Source organism: Caretta caretta, chromosome 2, assembly GCF_965140235.1.
Source record: "Caretta caretta isolate rCarCar2 chromosome 2, rCarCar1.hap1, whole genome shotgun sequence".
NCBI lineage: Eukaryota > Metazoa > Chordata > Testudines > Cheloniidae > Caretta > Caretta caretta.
Window position 1 is genome coordinate 175616879 of NC_134207.1, and position 23561 is coordinate 175640439.

Here is a 23561-nt window from a genome sequence, read left to right on the forward strand (position 1 = left end):
CATTCACCTGCACATCCACCAATGTGATATATGCCATCATGTGCCAGCAATGCCCCTCTGCCATGTACATTGGTCAAACTGGACAGTCTCTACGTAAAAGAATAAATGGACACAAATCAGATGTCAAGAATTATAACATTCATAAACCAGTCGTAGAACACTTCAATCTCTCTGGTCACGCAATTACAGACATGAAGGTCGCTATCTTAAAACAAAAAAACTTCAAATCCAGACTCCAGCGAGAAACTGCTGAATTGGAATTCATTTGCAAATTGGATACTATTAATTTAGGATTAAATAGAGACTGGGAGTGGCTAAGTCATTAAGCAAGGTAGCCTATTTCCCCTTGTTTTTTCCTCCCCCTCCCCCCCAGACGTTCTGGTTAAACTTGGATTTATGCTGGAAATGGCCCACCTTGATTATCATGCACATTGTAGGGACAGTGGTCACTTTGGATAAGCTATTACCAGCAGGAGAGTGAGTTTGTGTGTGTGATTTTTGGAAAAAGAGGCGGGGGGTGAGAAAACCTGGATTTGTGCTGGAAATGGCCCACCTTGATTATCATACACATTGTAAGGAGAGTGATCACTTTAGATAAGCTATTACCAGCAGGAGAGTGGGGTGGGAGGAGGTATAGTTTCATGGTCTCTGTGTATATAATGTGTTCTGCAGTTTCCACAGTATGCATCCGATGAAGTGAGCTGTAGCTCACGAAAGCTTATGCTCAAATAAATTGGTTAGTCTCTAAGGTGCCACAAGTACTCCTTTTCTTTTTGCGAATATAGACTAACACGGCTGTTACTCTGAAACCTGTCATTATGCAAGGCACTTCTTATTTACAATGTCACCTGAAAGTGAGAACAGCCATTTGCATGGCACTGGTGTAGCCAGCACTACAAGTTATTTATGTGCCAGACATGCTGAACATTTGTATGCCCCTTCACGCTTTGTAGGCTTTAAAGTTTTACATTGTTTTGTTTTTGAGTGCAGTTATGTTGGAAAAAAAACCATAATTCATAATGCAACATAATGCAGTTATGTTGGGAAAAAAACATTCGTAAGTTGCACTTTCGCAAAAAAGAAATTGCACTACAGTATTTGTATGAGGTGAACTGAAAAATACTATTTCTTTTGTTTATCATTTTTACAGTGCAAATATCTGTAATGAAAATAATAATATAAAGTGAACAGTGTACACTTTGTATTCCGTTTTGTTATTGAAATTGATACATTTGGAAATGTAGAAAAACATCCAAAAATATTTATACTGAATTTAAACTGGTATTCTATTATTGTTTAACAGTGTGATAAAAACTGCAATCAATCACAACTATTTTTTTTAAATCTCACAATTAATTGAGATTTTTTTAAAATTGTTTGACAGCCCTAGTCTAAATCTTAGATTGGGAGTTCTCTGGAGCAAGTAGCGTCCTTGTGCTATGCCTTGTTTGAGGTTCTTAGGCACCACCACAACCGATGTAATCTAACGTCACTGTAAAAAGCTAGTTACACCTTTGACATTAAGGATCATCACCTTTCTGCTCAGCCAGCTCCCAGAGCTCACGTGCTGTGCTAGCGGACAGTGCCATTGGGTACTCGACAAGGACATGTTTCCCAGCCTCCAAGAACATCCTAGAAGGAGAGAGAAACAGGTCTTCAAAAGATGCTACCTTATTCATATCTCTTCTTCTGAACAAACACTTTTACTCTAGCAGCCAACCCCATCTCTAGGGATGGGGAAATAGCATGAATGAATGTGCTGAGAGTGGGGGTAATGAAAGGCATTTTCTTAGGGTATGTCTAAATTGCGATTAGACACCCGCAGCTGGCCCATGCCAGCTGACTTGGGCTGACGGGACTCGGGCTAAGGGACTGTTTAATTGTAGTGTAGACGTTCAGACTCAGGCTGCAACCCATGCTCTCGGACCCTCCTACCTTGCAGGGTCCTAGAGCCTGGGCTCCAGCCCAAGCTGGTTAAGTCCCATGCCTAGCAGATTTGGATTCTATTCCTGCCTCCACCATGGACTTCCTGCATGACCTCGGGCAAGTCACTTAGTCTCTCTGTACCACAGGTCCATATGAGGAGGATACTACCCTATCTCACAAAGTTTTTTGGCGCTTAATTAATTGATGTTTGGAAAGCTCTATGAGATCCTAAGACAGGTGCTTCATAAATACAGGTTACTAGGGAGAAGATGGCATGGATGAGAGTGGCAGGAACCAGTTGGTGGGGAGGGGAGAATAGGGATTGAAAGAAGTGGTATTTTCTGAATCCAGTTTCTGTATTCCCTCTAAAATACATGTAAATCCGACACTACTAATACAGGTGTGCAACAGAGCACCTGTCTCATTTTACCTCAAGAGGGTAAACTTCACAGTCACATTTACTTTGAGAATATGGGGATTATTTTACATTGCTAATGAAGAGGAATTTTTCTAGACACAAATTAATTCTTTGATACAGCACGTTCTATTGCATGGCAGTGCCTAATTTAAGGAAGTAGCAAGCAGAGAAGAGGAAAAGAGAGACACATACCTGACATTCTCCTCATGGCTTTTGTTGTCAGTGCTGATGATGGCCGCCTGGATCTCTTTGTTTCCCAGAGCATCTTGCAGGCCAATCTGCTTGACCTCGTTAATGCTATCCAGGGTTCTTCTAGTTGTTCAACAGAAAGAAATAAAAAACAAAACATCACAACCACAGCCCGCTCTCCCCAATTATTATTGGAACCTGTTACGAATTACACCTGGTAGGACACGCACACAAGTGCTGCGAATTACACCTGGTAGGACACGCACACAAGTCCTGCGAATTACTCCTGGTAGGACACGCACAGTTCGAATCTAGGCTGAGGCACAGAAATAAAGTGCACAACTGCAGAGTTCCCAAAAAACACTAAATTTATTACGCTCGAGCGTGGTGCCCCCCTGCTAGCCAGGAGGGGACCCTGAATGCAGATTATACAAAGGTTATATACCTTTTAGCAAAGCATGTTGCCCTCGTGCATCGGAAACCTTAGCCAATAAACAAACCCTTGTCTTATCTACCACCTATCCCTGCTTGGTGCATTCCTCGTGCTATACCAGTATGTTAATTACACAGCATGGTCCTAAAGCCATGCATCTGTAACTTTTATTATCAGGATGGGAGGTCTCACCTCAAGGCCAAGAGACAGGGAGTTAGAGACTGACAAAAACCAGATACTGGGAGTCAAGGCAGGCTGGAGACAAGGAGGAGGATTTTCACAGGGATTCAGTATTTAAGGATTACTCCTCCTGGTGTATGATGTGCTGGCATTTAAACAATGGTGGGCTGCAAACCAAAATGGAGTCACATGTGCTAACTTTTCCTTAACAAACCTCAGTCGTAGACCAAGACCCCAATTCGTTAGGTGCTGTACAAACATAGATCAAAAAGATAGTTGCTGCATCAAACAGCTTAAGTACAAGACAAGAGTCAACAGGTGGATACAAACAGACAAGGGAGTAAAAGAAAACAGTGAGACAAGATCGGTCAGTTTGATGGACAGTGGTCACAGCATACCAGTGGCCTAATCATTGTAGGCATCATGGCAAAGGAGAGTTTTAAGGAGGGATTTGAAGGAGAGATGAGGAGGATGTTTACAGGGAGCTCTTTCCAAGCATGAGGGGTGGCAGCGAAAAAACCCCCACATAGATGCTTGTTTGAAAATTTAACAGCTGGGTGGTGAAGCCTGGCATCGTTGCCCGAGAAGAGGCAGGAGTCAACATCTTAATAGTGTATGCGAGATGATAGGTAGCATGAGGATAGGCCATGAAGGGCCTTGAAAGTGAAGATGAGTCATTTGTGTTTGATGCACTAGAGAAGGGGAAGCCAATGGAGGGACATAAAGAGAAGGGTGACATGGTCAAAGTGACATGCTAGGAGAATTACCTCTGTAGCAGCATTTTGAATTATGTGTTAGACTGGCACAGTTTCCCAATGGAAGTGGTGGAAGCCAAATATTGCTTGGGTCATTCAATAGTAGATCTACCACTAGAAAAGATACCCTCGGAAAAAGCTTGTATTGGCAAGGAGATGTAATGGATGGCCTAATAGGTCTTTTCTGTCTCAAACAGATATGATTAAATATAGCTGGAAAATACATCCACAACCCGAGATCCCCATATGTTCCACATAACTATTTTAAACCATTATGCTTTGTTGCTATGGTGCAGAAAGCCTGATAGGAATGCTCTGAGATAGCAGCACTGTTGTGCAGATTTGCTTACGTTTCAGCCACATGGTTGCTGAGAATAAATGACAGGTAACCTTATTGCACAGCCTACATTAGGATTTGTTCTTCAAAAATCCACATCTGGCTTCAAAGACAAATTTTACAGCAGAGTCACATTACCAGAGTTCTACAGATGAATTACTTATAGACACTGGCCCATCAGTGCAGCTGCTTAAAGCCTGTGCCATCCTACAGCAGAGTTCAGTCATTTGGTTGCATTTTGAGTCTCTTTTAAAGGGCTGATCTTACAGGGCTCTGAGCTCCCTCAGCTTTCCCTGAGCGAAGTGAGAATTGAGGGTGCAAAGCACCTCATTAGAGACACTCAGCATCTCTCAGGACTGAGTCCTAGATCTGCTTGAATGAGCTCATTGAGGCGCTTTGCAAAGCTTCCTGCAATCATTAATCAACCTAACCTATGGACACTAAGCACTGTCACATAAATGGCATTTACTGTGTGCACAGCAGACCTCCTTGAATTATTATATCGGAGAAATGTATCTTCTAAGATGAGCCTGGAAAGTTATACACCCAAAAGGGAGAGAGTACGTGGGGGGCAAAAATAATCTCTACACCATGTTCATTAAAACACACAACTGAAATATCTAACCTGGATACAAAGCCAACCAGCTTCAGATGCGCAGAAGGGCTGGAAGGCATCGGATTCACCATGTCTCTTAGCCGCACAGATCCAGCAATTCCGATCCCCACCACCACAGTGCCAAACATTTTGTTAGCCTGAAACAAAACAAAAATAGATAACAAGTCTAGAAAAAAAAAGCATTCTGTTAATATTTTCCCCTTCCCCTGCATTATAAACCCACACTTTAGCATCCAGGCAGCTCACCAAAGACAGCCTGATGTTGCATGAGCTGAGTGCACTCATATCCTATTGAAGTCAATGGGATTTGAGGATTATCAGCACCTCACAGGATTGGGGCCTGAAGACTCTTGTAATTGACAGCCAGTATGTCTGATCCACAGTACAAAGCTGTTCTTTCCCCAAAATGGATAGGCAAATCTTAGAGAGGACAGGGATCATCTCGTTATTTAGTACCTTTTGCCCAGACTGATCCCAAAACATTTTGCAAAACTAACAACATTTGACACAAATTACATTCAGGGTTCACTCCCTGAGCCTCTGCAATGCAGCTCTCTCTGGACTGAAACGAAGAAACTAAGCACACAACAATGTTTCACAAAACTTTAGGACAGGAAGTGAAGAATGCCCTTTTCCAGTTGAAACTGCTGGAGAATTTTAGAGATGCAAAAGATAATGACCTAATTTATAATTTGGCTGGAATACTGGGGTGACATCTCTACTCTTCTGAAAAGCACCACAATCTCTTTAATGACAAGTGGTCATGACCTCAGTTTTCCTTCTTACTGAAAAACACAGCACTTTCAATGGCAGTATCCCCTACTATCATAAAGGAGCATGAGCAGGAGACAGTGTGGCCCAGTGGTAGGGTGCTGAACCAGGAGTAGAGAGAGCTCAGTTCTATTCTCTGCTTTGCCTTTGACTCACTGTGATGATTTAGCCTTTGAGTGGCTGAGTATTTCCCCTGGGAATAATAATGCTTATTCACCCCACATTCTGCTTCTTCTATTTCATCGCTCTGTCTTCTCCCCTTCTCCTTGCCTTGGTACAATAAGATCTGTTGATTAGTTCTGCTATAGGATTACTTTCTTTCAAATCTTTCCTAAAACCTCATCTTTTCCTCAGTGACTCTTGTCTGATGGGATCATAACACAGCTGCAGGCTCTCATTGCAATCTGTTTCTGCGACGGCATTTTCTAACTGTACTGAAAATGCTAGAGGTCAACTGCTACCAAGAAATTCTATCAACTGGCACTAAAGACTCTCACGTTGTGTATGTTGCATCTGGATTTTACGCCTCTATTTATGTATTGCTGTGACTGCCGATGTGGCTCATTTCACGTTTATTATTGTCTGTACTGTATCATCTGGTGAAGTGCTCCGACATACTGTTTTGCTTTAATATAAAGCAAGAAATGATTGATGTTGGAAGAGTCTCCATTAGAATCACAGCAATGTGTAGTTACCAGAGGGTGTCATGTGATGCACTAGCTCGACTCACCAGGGAACAAAGATGCTGTTGAGCTCCAGACTTGATTTTATTTGGCCCATAGAGAGATGAGGTCAGAAAGACCATCACCAGCGTAACCCATTTGAAATAATCGAGATTCCCTCTGAACACATTCTGGGCCTGATTCGCATTTACACTAATGTTCCTATAATGCCATTTTCCACTGCCAGAGCCGTGTACTGTGGGCGTAAATTACACTTACACTTGAAGGGCAGTGTATATGAGACTCAAGTCCTCTGACACAGCAAGTAGGGTATCACTTGGTATAATTTCAGTTGATGGTATATTGCCCAGAAATCCTACAATACATTCTGTGCTAGCAAGCATAGAGGTCACAGAAATGCTCACAACTGGTGAACAGTGGGGAGCTATGCCTTACTGATATGGTACAACAGAATATTTTTTTTATTTGAAAAATCAGCTAAAGAAAAAAATATTTGCAAGTAAAGGCCAAATTTTGTCCTCTGATACACCCAGGAAGCTCCTGTAATGTATCAACGCAGCCACAGAGTACCCCATACATACAGTGCGGGCAGCCAGGACTAACCACCCTTGCCTACAGACAGCCCCCCAACCTGAAGCAAATACTCACCAGCAACTACATACCACACAACAAAAACACTAACCCAGGAACCTATCCTTGCAACAAAGCCCGTTGCCAACTGTGCCCACATATCTATTCAGGGGACACCATCACAGGGCCTAATAACATCAGCCACACTATCAGAGGCTCGTTCACCTGCACATCCACCAATGTGATCTATGCCATCATGTGCCAGCAATGCCCCTCTGCCATGTACATTGGTCAAACTGGACAGTCTCTACGTAAAAGAATAAATGGACACAAATCAGATGTCAAGAATGACAACATTCAAAAACCAGTCGGAGAACACTTCAATCTCTCTGGTCACTCGATTTCTGATCTCAAAGTGACTATCCTTCAACAAAAAACTTTGAAAACAGACTCCAACGAGAGACTGCTGAATTGGAATTCATTTGCAAATTGGATACAATTAACTTAGGCTTGAATAGAGACTGGGAATGGTTGAGTCATTATAAAAAGTAACCTATTTCCCCTTGTTTATTCCCCCCCCACCCCCCGTTCCTCAGACGTTCTTGTTAAACCCTGGATTTATGCTGGAAATGGCCCACCTTGATTATCATACACATTGTAAGGAGAGTGATCACTTTAGATAAGCTATTACCAGCAGGAGAGTAGGGCGGGGGGAGAGAGAAAACCTTTTGTAGTGATAAACACCCATTTTTTCATGGTTTGTGTGTATAAAAACATCTTCTGTATTTTCCACAGTATGCATCCGATGAAGTGAGCTGTAGCTCACAAAAGCTTATGCTCAAATAAATTGGTTAGTCTCTAAGGTGCCACAAGTCCTTCTTTTCTTTTCACCCTTGCAATGATGGCAGAATTCTGGTAACAGACCAGCTGGTGAAGAGCACGGATATGATGTGTCCATGTAGTTTTGGGAGCTGTTTTTAAGGCAACTAGTGTTTGAGGCTGCTAATATTTTTTACTGCTTCCAGGTATCTCCTATTTCAGTTCTATCTGCAAGCATGAGTACTGCTCCCATGGTTGCTAAGATCTCCTGAAAGCTCTGTAGGCTTTTAACTCCCAAGCAGTGCCTTTCCCTCACTAGCTGCTGAACTATATTTCAGTCCAGAAGGAGCGGGAAGGAGGGATCTGAGCCTCTACTTCCATTGCCAGAGACAAAATACTATTTTTCAACAGATGCATAGGATATTGCACATGAAACCTATAGCTACCCTTTGAAAATCTTCCCAAATTTTGCCCCATGTAAAATTAATGACCTCCCCAAAGTAGACACATTTGGCACAGGCAAGAAAGAAGCTTCCAACCCTGTAACAAATCCTGTTACTAAGCAACCCATTGTCATAGCAACTAGCCATTCAGAGCAGGTTCCTGGCTCTTTAGGGCTTTAGAGATTAAAAAGAACACCCCAGTCTTCACCCAGAAACTAACAGGCAGCCAATGTAGCCTACAGAGGCTTCACTTCTATGTAGATAACGGGAATCAATATGCCAGCATTACTACTGCTTGTATTTTATTCCTCTCAGGCCATTCACACACCAGATCCTGAAACTGTTCAACAACAAAGAAAGATAACGTGATTGGGGCTGCCATCCATCTCGGAAAGCAGAAATGTCCAAAGCCCCCTCCTGCAGCCTGCATCCTATACCCCCTCCTGCAGCTCAACCCCCTGCCCCAGCCCGGTGAAAGTGAATGAAGGTGGGGGAGAGTGAGCGATGGAGGGAGGGGGTTGGAGTGAGCAGGGGGTGGGGCAAGGGTGTTTGGGTTTGTGCGATTAGAAAGTTGGCAACCCTACTCAAGAACCAAAGACATTGTGCCAGAGTTAAACCCAGTTTAGCAGGTAAATAACTTAGGATATAATTCTCAGCTGCAGTTTGGCCGCTAAAGCTGAGCAGTTTTCACTCGTGTCCACCTCTGTTCACAGGTGCCTGACTGTCCCATAGCATATGCTTCAGGGTTTCTTCTTGTTTGTTACAGCTCCAACACCAGAGGATAAGGCCTGTATCTTGTGCAAAACTCTGTGGCATCCAGTACATTTTGAATAAAATCTTTTGTTGCCTCAAGCACAGCCTGAGATCCACAGAGGCATTTTTAACATTATGTACTATGCTCTGTCACTGGGATTCTTTTAAGGGCTGTGATGAAATCCCTTTCACAAAGAACTCCAGACTAATGGAATTCCTCTTCCTTAACAAAATATACATAGTGGACATGGGCTTGGGGAGTTTATGAAGCATTTCTAATGTTCCCAGTATACGGGTATCTGGACCAAATTGATATGCTGAAGTGTTGTATGTACTGCCATTCCACTAAGGGTGGCAAGTCATCACGCTGCTTTAGCATTAGAAAAGGGGAACACCCTCATGACTGATTAATTGGGAAATCCACGTGATGCCTCTGCTCAGCCAGTTCTTCCCGATTACAGGTTTGTTCCCGATTTGCAAGTTTGACTTGCCTCAGATAGGTGCTTTTGCATGGCAAGCAAGGATGAAAAGGTTACCTCTTAGCCAGAATAGCCCAGATCCCTTAGAACAGCCACCATGGTAGGCACCTGTCATAAATATAAAGGGAAGGGTAAGCACCTTTAAATCCCTCCTGGCCAGAGGAAAAACCCTTGCACCTGTAAAGGGTTAAGAAGCTAAGATAACCTCACTGGCACCTGACCAGAATGACCAATGAGGAGACAAGATACTTTAAAAGCTGGAGGGATGAAAAAACAAAGGGTCTTCTCTGTCTGTGTGATGCTTTTGCCAGGACCAGAGCAGGAATGCAAGTCAGAACTCCTGTAAAGAGTCAGTAAGCAATCTAGTTAGATATGCGTTCGATTCTGTTTTGTTTAAATGGCTGATAAAATAAGTTGTGCTGAATGGAATGTATATTCCTGTTTTTGTATCTTTTTGTAACTTAAGGTTTTGCCGAGAGGGATTCTCTATGTTTTAAATCTGATTACCCTGTAAGGTATTTACCATCCTGATTTTACAGAGATTATTCTTTTACGTTTTCTTTAATTAAAATTATTCTTTTAAGAACCTGATTGCTTTTTCATTGTTCTTAAGATCCAAGGGTTTGGGTCTATGTTCACCTATGCAAATTGGTGAGGATTTTTATCAAGCCTTCCCTAGGAAAGGGGGTGTAGTGCTTGGGGGGGAGGGTGTAGTGCTTGGGGGGGGAGGGGGAGATGTTTCCAAGTGGGCACTTCCCCTGTTCTTTGTGTAACACTTTGGTGGTGGCAGCTTTTAACCTAAGCTGGTAAGAATAAACTTATGGGGTCTTTCATGCAGCTCCCCACATCTGTACCCTAGAGTTAAGAGTGGGGAAGGAACCTTGACAGCACAGCCACCATGGTAGGCACCTTGTTTTTCTCCATCAGACAAAAAGAAGAACGGAGGGCACCCCCAGGGGGAACTGGATGCATGAACATATGTTCATTTTCCACCAACGTGAGTATAAGGGTGTTAGACATCTGTGACATGATAAAAGCCAAACAATAGTTTTCGTCTGGGAGCCCAAATCTTCTATAGGTAGTTGGATTTTTTTAAAATTACAGTTGTGGTCATTGAGCAAGGCCCTGCAGGAAGCCTCTAATAATGCTATTAAAGTCTTTAAATAAGACAGAGGGGTATATACACACACACACAGGTGGCCCACTTAGAATAGAGGACCTGAGGCAGAATATTGATTCCTATTGTGTTAACTCTTCCCCACAAACTCCAGGAGAGAGGATGTCCCCTAGCTATATAATTAGCTATTTGAGAAAGTACACGATCCACATTTATCTTCACTAATTTGTTAATATTTCTTAATACTTTTATACCTAGGTACGTACTTGCATCAGTTTATTTGTAGAAATTCCTCTGAGAGAAAGCCTCACTACACGACAACCAGGAAATTGCCCAATAGTTCTAATTTCCCCCCAATGTATTTTGTAACCAGATATTAATCCAAATTTTTGAATTAGTAACAAAGGGGCTGGAATTGGAGTTTTTGGCTTGAATCTACAAAAGGGCATCATTCACATATAACATCAATTTATACTCCATGGAACAGAGCTGTATGCCTTGGCTATCTGGATAAGTTACTGTTAGGGGAAAACCTTTATTTAAATACGAGATACTGGTTCTCTCTTATTATTTCAAACCTTCATTCTGGGCCAATGGGTATAGTTTTCCTTTAAATGCTGAAGTGACAAAAGAGAAAGTTCCTGCCATACCGGCTGCACTCTGTACCTAGCTGGGTGCATAAAAATCAGTGATGAAAATTTAAAAAAAAAAAAAATTAAATTTAACTCAGTTTTTTTATTTAAATTAAAATAGTTTTTTTTTTAAAAAAACTATTTAAAAGCAAATTTGAAATTGACAGCTTATGTTAAAAATCTATTAAATTGTTTAAATTAAATACAAAAAATAATATTAAGCATTACACAATTGCCTCCAAGTTTTAAGAGGAGTCAAAGGCTAAGCATCTGGATCCATAATTTGTTCAAGTGCTAAACCAACTTTTGATAGCAGTAGCCTCTTCTGCAGGTGCAAAGAGAATATATTCTCAAGTTCAGTTTATTTGGCTGGTCTATACTACAGTACCTCCTCACTTAATGTTGTAGTTATGTTCCTGAAAAATGCAACTTTAATTGAAACGATGTTAAACAAATCCAAATTTTCCCATAAGATTTAATGTAAACGCAGGGGGTTAGGTTCCAAGGAAATTTTTTTGGGGCAGACAAAAGGCATTATATGCTGTATAGTACTGTACTGTGGTTGGGAAGTGCCCCTGGCTTACCCCACACAGGCACAGCCCGCTGCAGGCAAGGACATTAGGAAACACCTTCACAGCAGCAGTGGCAGCTTACCCAGAGAAGAACAGGCACCGACTTTGCTGGGGGATGCTCCAGGCCCACCTCTTCCCCCCCCCACTCCACCTCCTCTCCGAAGCACGCAACATCCCCGCTGCTTCCCCGGCCCCAGAAAGTCCTAAGCGTCGCCAAACAGCTGTTTGGCGGGCTTAGGACTTTCTGGGAGGGAGCGGGAGGAGCAGAGACGCAGAGCTTCCCTGCTCCTCCCCCTCCCTCTCGGAATGTCCTAAGTGCCTCCAAACAGCTGTTTGGCGGTGGGGGAAGCGCTGGGAGGGAGGGAGAGGAGGCGGAGAAGAGGAACTTGTGCAGTGCTCCCTTGTAAAGTCGCTGCTCTTCCACAAAATCTTACATGCAGTGTACAGAGCAGGCAGCCAAATGACATTATAAGGGAGCATTGCACAACTTTAAACGAGCCTGTTCCCTAATTGAGCAGCGACACAACTTTGAAACAATGTTAAGTGGGAGGACGTTAAGTGCGGAGTTACTGTACAAAGTTAGCTTGACATAAGTCACCTTGAGGCAACCTAGTGGTGCATGTGTCTACACTCAAATATATCTCCTGACACTGTAAGCACCATGTTATGGCAATACAGTAATATCTTTTCCCGATTGCCCAGCTTGGAGAAGGGGTACAACAGGGACCTGCAGCAGTACTGCATAAAAGTGAAGGAACTGCGGCAGGCATATCAGACCCGGAGGCCAACTGTCATGCCACTGCTGAGGCACAGGCCTGCTGCTTTTACAACAAGCTGCATGCCATATTTGGCAGAAACTCCACCAGCACTCTGAGAGCACCATGGATACCTTCAAGGAGCTCAAGACACAGATATTCACCTTGAACAGTGAGGAGGATGGAGGGCATGCGATCGGGGGCAGGGGTGTCCAGCTATGCTATGAACCCGGATCCGATAGAGACTCCACTACAGTCTAGTCAAGCACTGTGAGCCTGATACAGGGGAAGGGAACTGTGAATGCATTTCCCATCACAATGTTTAAATGGAGTGCCCAATGCCAACATAGCAGGACATGAGTATCAACTTTTTATGAATTCCCCCATACTAAAAGAGGTACAAACAAACAAACAGAGGCAGACCTGTTATCTGTTTTTCATTCTCCTGTATAGTTAGCCCCACACCCCCAACATTTTACATGGCATCAGGGGAGGCACTCCTACCCCTATCGCTCCACCGCGGGGGACAGTAAGAAAACCACAGCTTCATACATGCTGACTTTTGACAGCCACGGCTGATGTATGTGTAGCCGTAATGAACTGAAATGGACATGAATGCTCTTTCCCCTTGTTAAGTTCTGTACCATTAATTTCAGATTTTTTAAAATTATATTTGTTTTTTAATTGCAATTTGTTTGCACTGGTTTTGGTACCTAATAAAAATCTGTTTCTGGTAAATAGTTCATCTTTATTACTTCACAACAAATGCTGCAGAATGCCTAGCGGTACTGCAAGCACTCACTACTTGTTATTGTACAGGGCGACAGAACTCAGAAGATCAGTGACAAAGAGCGTAATAATTGTGAATGAACAGCAAGCACTGCAAAATGAATAGGTGCATTAACCGACTGTTATATTCATAGATGTGCACCAAGCACCACACAATACTTAACAGCCCCCAAAACCGCAGGGCCAGGTAGAGCACAGTCCACCACATTACTGGGGCTCACTGTTAAAGTGCTTTTTCAAGGCCTCCCTCAGCCGCATAGCTTCACTCTTGAACTCTTTTAATAGCCCTTGTGGCTGGGCCATTCCAAATCAGTAGACAGCCGCTCCACCTCCACCCTCCATCGCATCAGCAACTTCTCCTGCTTTGCCTCACAGATATTATGCAGGACACAACAGACAGATATTGCCATGAGGATATTTTTTTCACTGAGCTCTAATCTTGTGAGTAAAGAATGCCAGCATCCCTTCAATCTACTTAAAAGCACATTCAATTGTCATTCTGCACCTGCTGTGCTGGTGGTTGACTCTTTTCTTGGTGCTATCAAAGGGGGTCAGTGTATGCCTACATGAGCCAGGGGAACAAGGGATAGGCTGGATCCTCAAAGATAACTATTAGCATTTCAACATCACCAATGGTAAACCACTGGTAGGGAAAGGAAGTCCCAGCTTGCAGCTTTCTAAGCACTTCTGTGTTCTTAAAGACATAAGTGTCATGCACCTTCTCTGACCAGCTAACATTAATGTCGGTGATGCATCCTCCAGTGATCCACCAGCACTTGCATAACCATAGAATAGTAGGCCTTTTTGTTGATGTACTCTGTGTCAAGATGGGCTGGTGCCAAAATAGGGACATGTGCGTCATCTATCACCCCACCGCAATTCAGAAAACCCATTGCTGCAAATCCAGCCACTATGTCCTGCACATTACCAAGAGTCACAGTCCTGTGTAACAGGAGACAATTAATGTCCCTAAACATTTGCATGACAACAGCCCTGACTATGGATTTTCCAACTCCAGAATGATTTCCCACTGACTGGTAGCAAGCTGGTGTTGCACACTTCCACAGTGTGATTGCCACTCACTTCTCAACTGTCCGTGCAGCTCTGATTCTGGTGTTCCTGTGCTGGAGGGCTGGGGTGAGCTTGGCACACAAATCAAGGAATGTGGCCTTATATATTTTAAGTTCTGAAGCTACTTTGCATTGCAATGTGATCCCACCAGCCAGTGCTTGTTTCTCGGGCCCAGAAGCAGTGCTCCATCATATGCAGCTGCTCCATGAATGCCATCAAAACCTTGAACTGGCTCTCACTATGTCTCACAGCAATCTGTCTTCCATGAAACTGAAATGTCCCCCACTGCTGCAGTTCTTCCTGCAGATCTGCAAATACTGGAGGATATGTTGTCCTGTGTTTGCATCGCTTGTGATACTAGTGCAGAGCTGTGTGGGCTCCATGCTTCTGCCAGAGATGGCAGACAGCGAGAAGTGCTGCAGTTTTGTGGGCTTTTTAAGAGAGGCATGAAAATTATGGGATATGGATGGCATTATGGGATGGAGAAAGAAGTCATCCCTGCATGATTTGTTTTTGCCCCACCATGCACTGCCATAATTTTCTAAAGAGAGTGCACCAGACAATGGCGAGCTGAATATTGGGATACCTACTCATGGAGCACCACACCATGCATTCACACAGGCACTGTTGGTGAGTATGCACAGTGCCAATGCAAGAAGCCAAGTATACATACGCATGAGTGATATACTAATCACGGTGGTTTTATGCCAATGTAACGTGCATTGACAAAGTTTGTAGCATAGATAAGGCCTTCAACAAGTTCAGTTTACAGTCTAGTTCCTTCACAGCTAAGACACTGATTGGGAATTTAAAAAAAAGCTAGATATCTTGTTTGCCTCTTCCAATGAATAAAAACTAGGTGAAAGGGCAAGATCTACTAGTTCTAAAATCTTGAAAGACGGTGACCAAAACACAAATCAGTTCAATTCATTAACTACATTTAACATTGCCTTTGTTTAATAAATCATTTCATTTTAAGTAAATAACATATTTTGATAAACTTTTTTCTTAGGTATCCAGCACTTTTAAGGTAGTTTTATTTAACAAAAAAACCTAAAAAACCCTTAACATTATTTTTTGAGTATATTTTTTAATGGAATTTGAATTTCTATACAAATAGAGCTTGATGCAAATCACAAATAAAAAATGCATCATTCACCATTTTCTAACATGAGAAACATTAAGAATCTGAATAAATATAAGTTAAGCTATCTTAAGTAAGTTTTAAACGAATGTGTATAAATATAATGTGTCCTCCTGGTTGGCAAAAAGAAGCACCAAATTCAGTGTAAAGGCTATATTTAGTTACAAATCAACATGTTTTAATGGATACCAGTCAATCAATGAGAATCAGCCTCTCTTTATGAAAATAATTTTGAAAGTTCAGATGCAAAACACTATTAAAATTGATAATTTAAATGGAAGTTTCCTGCCTCCTAGTTTAAATCATGATTGACAGTGATTTAAATTAATCCAGTCTGCTCAGTCCACTGTATTCATCAAGCAGTAAAGAAGCAAATAGTCTGATCTGATGTGAGTTGTATTTGGTTAACTAGTCACTGCAAATTCTCATATGAAATTACCTATTAATAAATCTCATGATATTTGGGCATTTACCTGCCATGGGACCAGGTGTGTCCAACATAGGGTTGAACACAAATATCAGTGCTCTGAGCTATTTGTTTAAACTGAGAACCTGAATCTACCCATGTGTGGATAGTCATTACTATCACCATAGCAAAAATAGTGGAAACATGACCTGAATGCCCTTTCTCAGGGTGAGTATTCCTCCCTCAGTGGGAAGAAATCATAAATACTTATTCTTGGGATATTTCCAATGCAATGAATAGAGAAAATTCTATAGACCAAAAAAAAAAAAAAAAAAAAAAAAATCAGTTCTAGCAGGTAGTAATGCCTCGAAATGGTGAGACATTTTTCACAACTCAGAAGTAGGCTACTATGTAAGATCATAACTTTACTTGCCCTTCTTTCTACAGTTTGAATGCAGGAATACAACGCCCCAAGTATCTGGTGATGTAAACACCAATTGCAATGTAATCCATAAATATAAGTGCCTACTAAGTGGCTACTATGTTGCCAACTCCCACCATTTTATCTCAAGTCTAGCAATATTTAGCACCTAGACCCAAATTGATTACACAAGAATCTTAGCATTCCTTTTTGCAGGTTAACACCACTTTTGGAAATCATCTTATCACATAATCTGAAGAGTAAACATCTACCGCAGGTTCCAAAAACCAATAGAGAGATGCTGGAGTCATAGCCACTGAAGAGAGACTCAGCTGATTTAAAGTACAAGTCAAGGTAGGGCAGTCATGCCTTTGGTCTCCTACTTGCGGATTTAAAGTGTGATTAAAATCAGTGATTTAAATCGCTTTGATTAAATCAACCCACCTTGGTACCTACTCTAGTGTTTTTGTTTTTATTATAACAAGAGCTTTTTCTGATGTTAAAGGATTACTGTGATATTGTTGCTTCTACCATACTGGAAAAAATAGAATAAATCACACGGCGATACTTCTAACAGCATCAAAAATTTATTTCCCCACCCTTCTCCTCTAAGTGACCTGGTGAAAGACAAAGGCTATTAAGAAGGTTATAACCAGACTAAAGAACAACAGAACCTGTGAGGAAGGAGCACTTTCCATTGCTCAGCAGTAACCTCTTTAGCCTATTAACAGTCACCACTGATAGGGTTTCTTTTGTAGGCTGTTGTGAGCTAGAAGAATGGTGGCTACAAATTGGACTGTGAAGTCTTGCAGGATTACAGCGAGTTAAAAATGACTCCCGTAATTGGGAGAAGGAACCACATGGGATGGTGGGAAGTGAAAGAAGGAAAACAAATCTTTTTATTCACTGGTAGCAGTATCTTCAGTTAGTTCTTCATCGACAACAATCCAATTCTCTCATTGAGATAAATTGCTGGGGACTGTATTATTCCATGCAGAGCTACTGTTATCCATCAATTCTTCTGCTGCTCTTTCTAGGCACTTCCAGTGCTCATGATGTCCACTGACATTCCCACTGGGAAATGCTTGGCTTGTTCAGCAGCAAATAGGTACGTAGTACTGGAATATACACGGAAAATTCAGTAGTATAATAGGCATATTCTAGCTCAGTGGTTCTCAACCAGTAGTGTGTGTATCCCTGGGGGACACAGAAGTCTTCCGGGGGTACATCAACTCATCTAGATATTTACCTAGTTTTACAACAGGCTATGTAAAAAGCACTAGTGAAGTCAGTACCAACTACAATTTCATACAGACAATGACTTGTTTATACTGCTATAGATACTATACACTGAAATGTAAGTATAATATTTATATTCCAATTGATTCATTTTATAATTATATGGTAAAAATGAGAACGGAAGCAATTTTTCAGTAACAGTATGCTATGACACTTTTGTATTTTGTCTGATTTTGTAGGCAAGTAGTTTTTAAGTGAGGTGAAAATTGGGGGTACACAAGACAAATTCGCCTCCTGAAAGAGGAATAGTACTTTGGAAAGGTTGAGAGCCACTGTTCTAGCTGGAGCTACAAGGAATATTCAGTAGCAGAATTTAGTAAGAATTTAGTAGCACAACATATGCATTCTACATGGATGTAATAGTAATGCTAAGCAGTCTTGTTGCATTTTACACATTTAAAGTGCTGTGCAAATACTAATTCTTACAAAACACCTTAAAAGTGAGTGAATTTTCTTCTCCATTTTAAGTGACTTCCCCAAGATCACAGATAAAGCCATTGCAAAGATAGGATTAAAATGCAGATGTTCTTAATTCTTTGCCCCAAGTTCATTTCTCCAGCCATAAAGCCTCCTCACTGAATCATTAGAAAGTTCAGGAGTGCAGCAGGCACATTTTGCCTGGACATACTTAGAACCTTCAGCAACAGTCTGGCATTTAAATAAATGTCTTACACTTCCTTCCTGCAGGTTTCAAATGTTGCTTTTAGTTACTTGTCCCTAATGTGTAGGAATAAGTAATTCAGCACCATAAATCAAGATTTTGCAATTAATGTAAACTGGATCAATGTAACATGGATATGAGCCCCTCCCCCCCAGGTTCTTCCAGCCTCATCTTACTTAATGTGCTATTTTCAATGATTACATCACTTTCACACTTCTTCAGCATCACAGATTAGCATACCTCCCACATAAGGTTACCTATCACGTGATCATTTAGCTTAAAAATCTGACTAGTGGTGCTCGCTAGCTTTTTGTGCACTTGACAGTAGGTCTCTCAGATTCCCAGATATTTCCCACAAAATACTCACTATTTTTCCACTCTGTCCCAAATTTCCCTTTGCATGGCTTTCATATGTGGGCTTGCCTGATATTAAATCCGTAACCCTCTCAAGCTTCAGTGCTGATGTACATATTTTTGTTTCCATTTTACCGTTTAAAGACAGATGATCTGATTCTCATTCACATTATGGCCATCTTACATTGCTCTGGCAGCATAAAGAGGCCTTAAACTGAGTTTGAAGGTCATTTACACCTATCTTAAGGCACATTTACTAAGTGGACTTTGTGCCACTGAGAATCAGGCCCAGAACTTTTGAGTGTCAGAATTTATCCTTTTCCAGCTGGTGCCTGTAAGAGAATGACTGACTTCAATTTATTCCTGAATCCTCCATTTTTCTTAGGAACTTGGCAGTCAGACTGCTCTCGTTTGGCAAAGTTTCCAATACATTATTTACAGTTTCCCCTTAGAGAGGGATCAAATGCAGTTCTCTCTGTAGGAAATCGTAGGAATCCAGTGAAACAGTGGAATATTATGCAATAGTTATAGTAAAAATGCTGCTTTTTAATCTAATTGGAGCAGATAAAGCAGAAGCAGAACTGATGAGTAGTCATTTTTTATTACTACCTAGGACTGTCACAGCATTTTGTAGTTTTTTGTTAGTTTTTAAAAAAGAGCAGACATGCTTACTGGCCTCAATTCAGCAAGGTATTTAAGCATGAATATCCCAATGAAGTCAACTGAGTAGCCCCATAGAGAACTATTCACCTGCTTAAAGTTAGGCATGTGCTCAATACTTTGTTGAATAAGAGGTATAGAGCTCACAGCAATCTTAACTAAACCAAAGATTAAACTTATATAAAAAGCAGACGCAAAAATGAAAGACAACGCAAAAAAAATTGTTTGAACAGTAATATGCAATGTAAAGAATCCGTTTCTTGATCCACCTTTGCTGTGCCCTAGCGATATGGCTAAAGCACTTCTGGAAGCAAGAGATAATCAGGAAATTAATTTACACCTGCCCCACCCCCACAACATACATTTAAAATGTTAACTGAACACAAAATAAAAGTCATGCAGAACTTCTCTCCAGACCATGGAAAGGATTTTCAGCTTTCATTTGTTTAAATACCCTTGTATGTTTTCCCTAAGGGGATTTGTGTGTGTGTGCACACGCGTGTGCGGCTGTTTCTTATTTTTTGTTTTGTGGTCCTTGCGTGTTATCATTCTGAATTCTCAGAAATAAAGGAGTATAACATTAAAACCTTCCAGCAAGAGTATTTATGCTTTTATCTGCTCTGTTCATAGGCCATGAAACTTCAATTCTATGACAGCTTAATGGAAGGCACACGGGTTATGGTAGGAGTGCTTTGACACTTTGGAGCCCACACTACTGCTCTTGCATGGGTTTGTCAGCAGACAGTAAGTAATCTGTAACAGTGGCCTTTGAAACCGAGCAAATTATTCCTTCCTGGCTATTAATGACCATTTACACAACATGCATGTGACTAGTTTAAAGTTTATAGATACACCTCTTTGCCCAAGCCTTCCAAATGGATTAAACCGTAGGCTTCTGACTGACTGGCAAACCTGTAGGCAGCAGAGTCTGTATTATTAAAATTTTGAGTGTCTCATCTTTAGCTGTGTAATACCATGGTAATAGGTGCCAAATAAATGCTTGTAATAATAAGTATGACTAATTAGAAACATCAGCTGTCTCCAATATTTATATTTGAGGCAGATCATAAGGGTGGAAAACAATCTTAAAAACACATATCTCCGGAACCCCACTTTCCTCACCACCATTTATACCCTCAATTCTCTACTGAGGCAGTCTAGACTGTCAATACAGACTGAGGTCCATTCCACCATCATTGTGACATATGGGGAAAATGTTCAAAAACTAATATGAAGCAATGAGAGATGCTGCCCTAATCTGAGAAGCTGACTAAATGACTGTTCCACCCTTTATAAGAATGTGTAGCAGAAGCCTTGCACTAGATGGCTGGATTCTAAAGTTTATAGCCAAATTCTGCTCTTGGATATATGTCCACTTCTTATATGGAAGTTAATCAGGGCCCCTACAGCCATCTCAGGGAAGAACTAGGCCTTGACTAGGCTGAAAGGACGAGAAGGAGATTAACAAATAGATCTATTTGTATAGTAATAAAAAAACTCTCTTTTTAACTAGTTTTATAATGTAATTTTAAGCTTCCACGAAGTACTCTGCATTATAAAATGGCTTATATAAATTCTGGCTGGAAGACAAACAATCCTGCTTACAACAGCTTCACATCAGCATCCTTTAACTAAGAGGCTGCTTATAATTGATTTATATACACTGCTTGCATTCACGTAACATGGAAGCTGAGCCAGTTTGGGTCAACAACAACAAACATATATGAGACATTTCTCCTAAATCTGCAAGACGTATATCCATTTTTGCAAACACATTTTGGATTTTTGTGTGGGGAGATGTGTTTGAAGTTGATCCACCACTTTCTAGTTGGGTTCAACATAGATAAGCACTCCAAGCATTAGAGAGATGGCAAGACATCACCAGCTATGGTGCCAGCAAAACACCAATTGCATCTCTCTTCAGAATCAACCAATGCTATCGCAAAGAGACCAGTACCTGCCTGAAGACCAGAATGATCAAACTAAACCCAAGCTGGACTAAAGCAACGCCAGTCCAAAGGGGAAATGCTTTGAAGAATTAGCTGAGATGCTAATTTCACAAAGACATGCTCCACCATTTGTCAAAGTGGTGTGAGGTCTTTGGGTGCGGCTGGACCAAGGAGTAACAGGCAGGTAGAGACAGTGACAAGAAATGCTATCTTTCACCTCTCAAAAAAAAAAAGTTTCATGCATTTGTCACTTCTAGTGTATTCAGATGAAATTTATTTTCTAGCACTGAAGATGGTAGCAATGGAGATCCTCCAGATCCTACAGAATGCAGTAGCCCACCTCTCTAATAGGACTGGCCACTGTGGTCACATTACACTTGTGTTTGGATTCCTCCACAGGCTCTCTGTTCACATCCTGATTTTCACAGCTAAACAACAGGGCAGGATCTGGCTACATCAATGACCGCATCTTCATCCATGACACACTGAGACAGCTGAGTTCTTCTGGGACAACTCAGATAACAAACAAGAGAACAAGGTGTGTGAGATCCAGAAATAAGACACTCTTCCTTGAGGGGGCTCAGCAGTGGAATAAGCTACCAGAAACCATTAGTTCCCAAACAGGTGCCCACAGAGTGCTGGCAGGTTACATGGAGCAGGCTCCTCCACTGAATCCAGTGGCTCTAACACCCTTGCAAGTACCACAAGGGGTTCCAGCTGCTATTCCAGCCCATATGCTGAAACAGCAGACACAGAGGGGTTGTGCTGAAGCTCCGCAGCCTTCTCATGGGTTGTCAGAGGACAAGTCCACCCCACATATTGCCCAACACAAAATGTGTGTGGGGGGAGGGCACGTTTACATAAATTTCACCCATACATGTCAGTGTTCCTTCAATATACACACAGGACTCCTATTAACATTGTGGCAGAAACAGACATGAACTGGAGGCGGAAGGAATGGAAAAGGAGACTCACGAGAGGGTCTACTTGTAGAATCTCTTTCTCCTGGCCAAACTCACAGGTACCATGGGGAGTCTGATGTCATGGGCATTACAGGAACAATTCAGAAAGTTTCAGAGGCTCCAACCATTCCTGTGACTATAAGGAAACTGCTAAGTTTGTACAACTTGTGCCTGAACCACAAAACTCAAGAAGCATAAATTCTAAATACGTTACTGTAAAATCCAGCTTGGATTGATACCCTCTGCTAGATCCGTACTGGGCACACGTCTCCTCTCTTCTCTACTGAGCAATAAGGCTACTGGAGTTTAAGTTTCTGTGATCTACATGTACAAGGCATCCACGTTCATGTAACTGACCATGTAATAATTTAGACTCCAATTAAGTACCTCCTGTTTCCCACTTGTTGCTGATTTATTGTTAATGCAACTTTCAAACAAATAGCCTTCCTACTATCCTCAAGAAAGTGAAGCACTGATACATCTGCACACACGTTTTTTGGACAATGTTATACAAAGGAAAACTGTCACCGTAGCATCTAGTCAAAATCATGAGAGGAGTAGTGGATAGGACAGAACAAACGGTGGGTCCCATTCCACCAGTGGGTGGCAGGAAAGTTCTAGCTAGGTTACAGGCCCAGTGTGGAGAGGAGGCCCCAGCAGGGGGTGGGGGCAGGATTAAAGAGCAAGCCCACCCTGCACTCACCTCACAGTGGTAGCTCCTATCCTGTGGGGCTGGGCCCAACTATCTGCTCTGGACGCCATGCGCCAAGTCGCAATGCCACTCACTCAGACTTGGCCCGGCCACCCTGCTGTCATGGAGGGGTGGCCAGGCCAAACCTGAGTGAGTAGCATTGTGACCCCATTCGCCAAGCCATAATGCCCAGAACGGGGGGCCAGGCCAACGCCAACCAACAGGAGCTGCCATTATGGGTTGAATGTGGGACAGGCTTCCTCTCTCACCCCCTGCCCCCAGCCTTCCTTCTGCACTGGACTAGGATTAGGGGGGTAGTGCCGAGTCAGAGGGTACTACTGCAGGTTGTCAATGCACTCCTGGCAGGGCAAAGAGGCGGTGGCAGCGGCAAACGACACTGGCCTATGAACACGTCCCCCCACCCAGTTTGGACCCTGGGTGGGCCACGCACAAAAAGAAAAGAAAATGCAGTTGGTGGGTCACCTTAGGAAAAGGTTTGGGAACCAACGAGATAGGTAGAGCCCTGCAAGTCTGCAGATATCTGCTAACCACGTTTGCGGATCAGATGCAGATACACATTTTGTATCCACGCAGGGCTCCAGCGATAGGACACTGGCCTGGGAGCTGTCCAGAGTTCTGCAACTGACCTGCTGAAAAATGGAAGGCAAGCCCTTTCCACTCCCATGTGTGTCTGTTTCCCCTCCCA

General features: G+C 42.1%; 1 protein-coding gene across 2 annotated transcripts in view; it reads right to left on the bottom strand.

Moving 5' to 3' along the window:
* The window catches only part of BLVRA (biliverdin reductase A), a 50579-nt gene that overhangs the window by 11810 nt on the left and 15208 nt on the right, over window positions 1-23561 (bottom strand). Inside the window, exons 2-4 of one of the 2 annotated variants that reach the window (XM_048839099.2) lie at window positions 4864-4991; window positions 2537-2656; window positions 1535-1632 (exon numbers count right to left, since the gene is read on the bottom strand). In XM_048839099.2, the coding sequence (XP_048695056.2) occupies window positions 1535-1632; window positions 2537-2656; window positions 4864-4982 (337 nt within the window). In that variant the 5' untranslated portion in view covers window positions 4983-4991. Of the gene's footprint in view, window positions 1-1534; window positions 1633-2536; window positions 2657-4863; window positions 5082-23561 lie in introns of those variants that run through there. The other variant, XM_048839098.2, reaches the window with a different exon arrangement.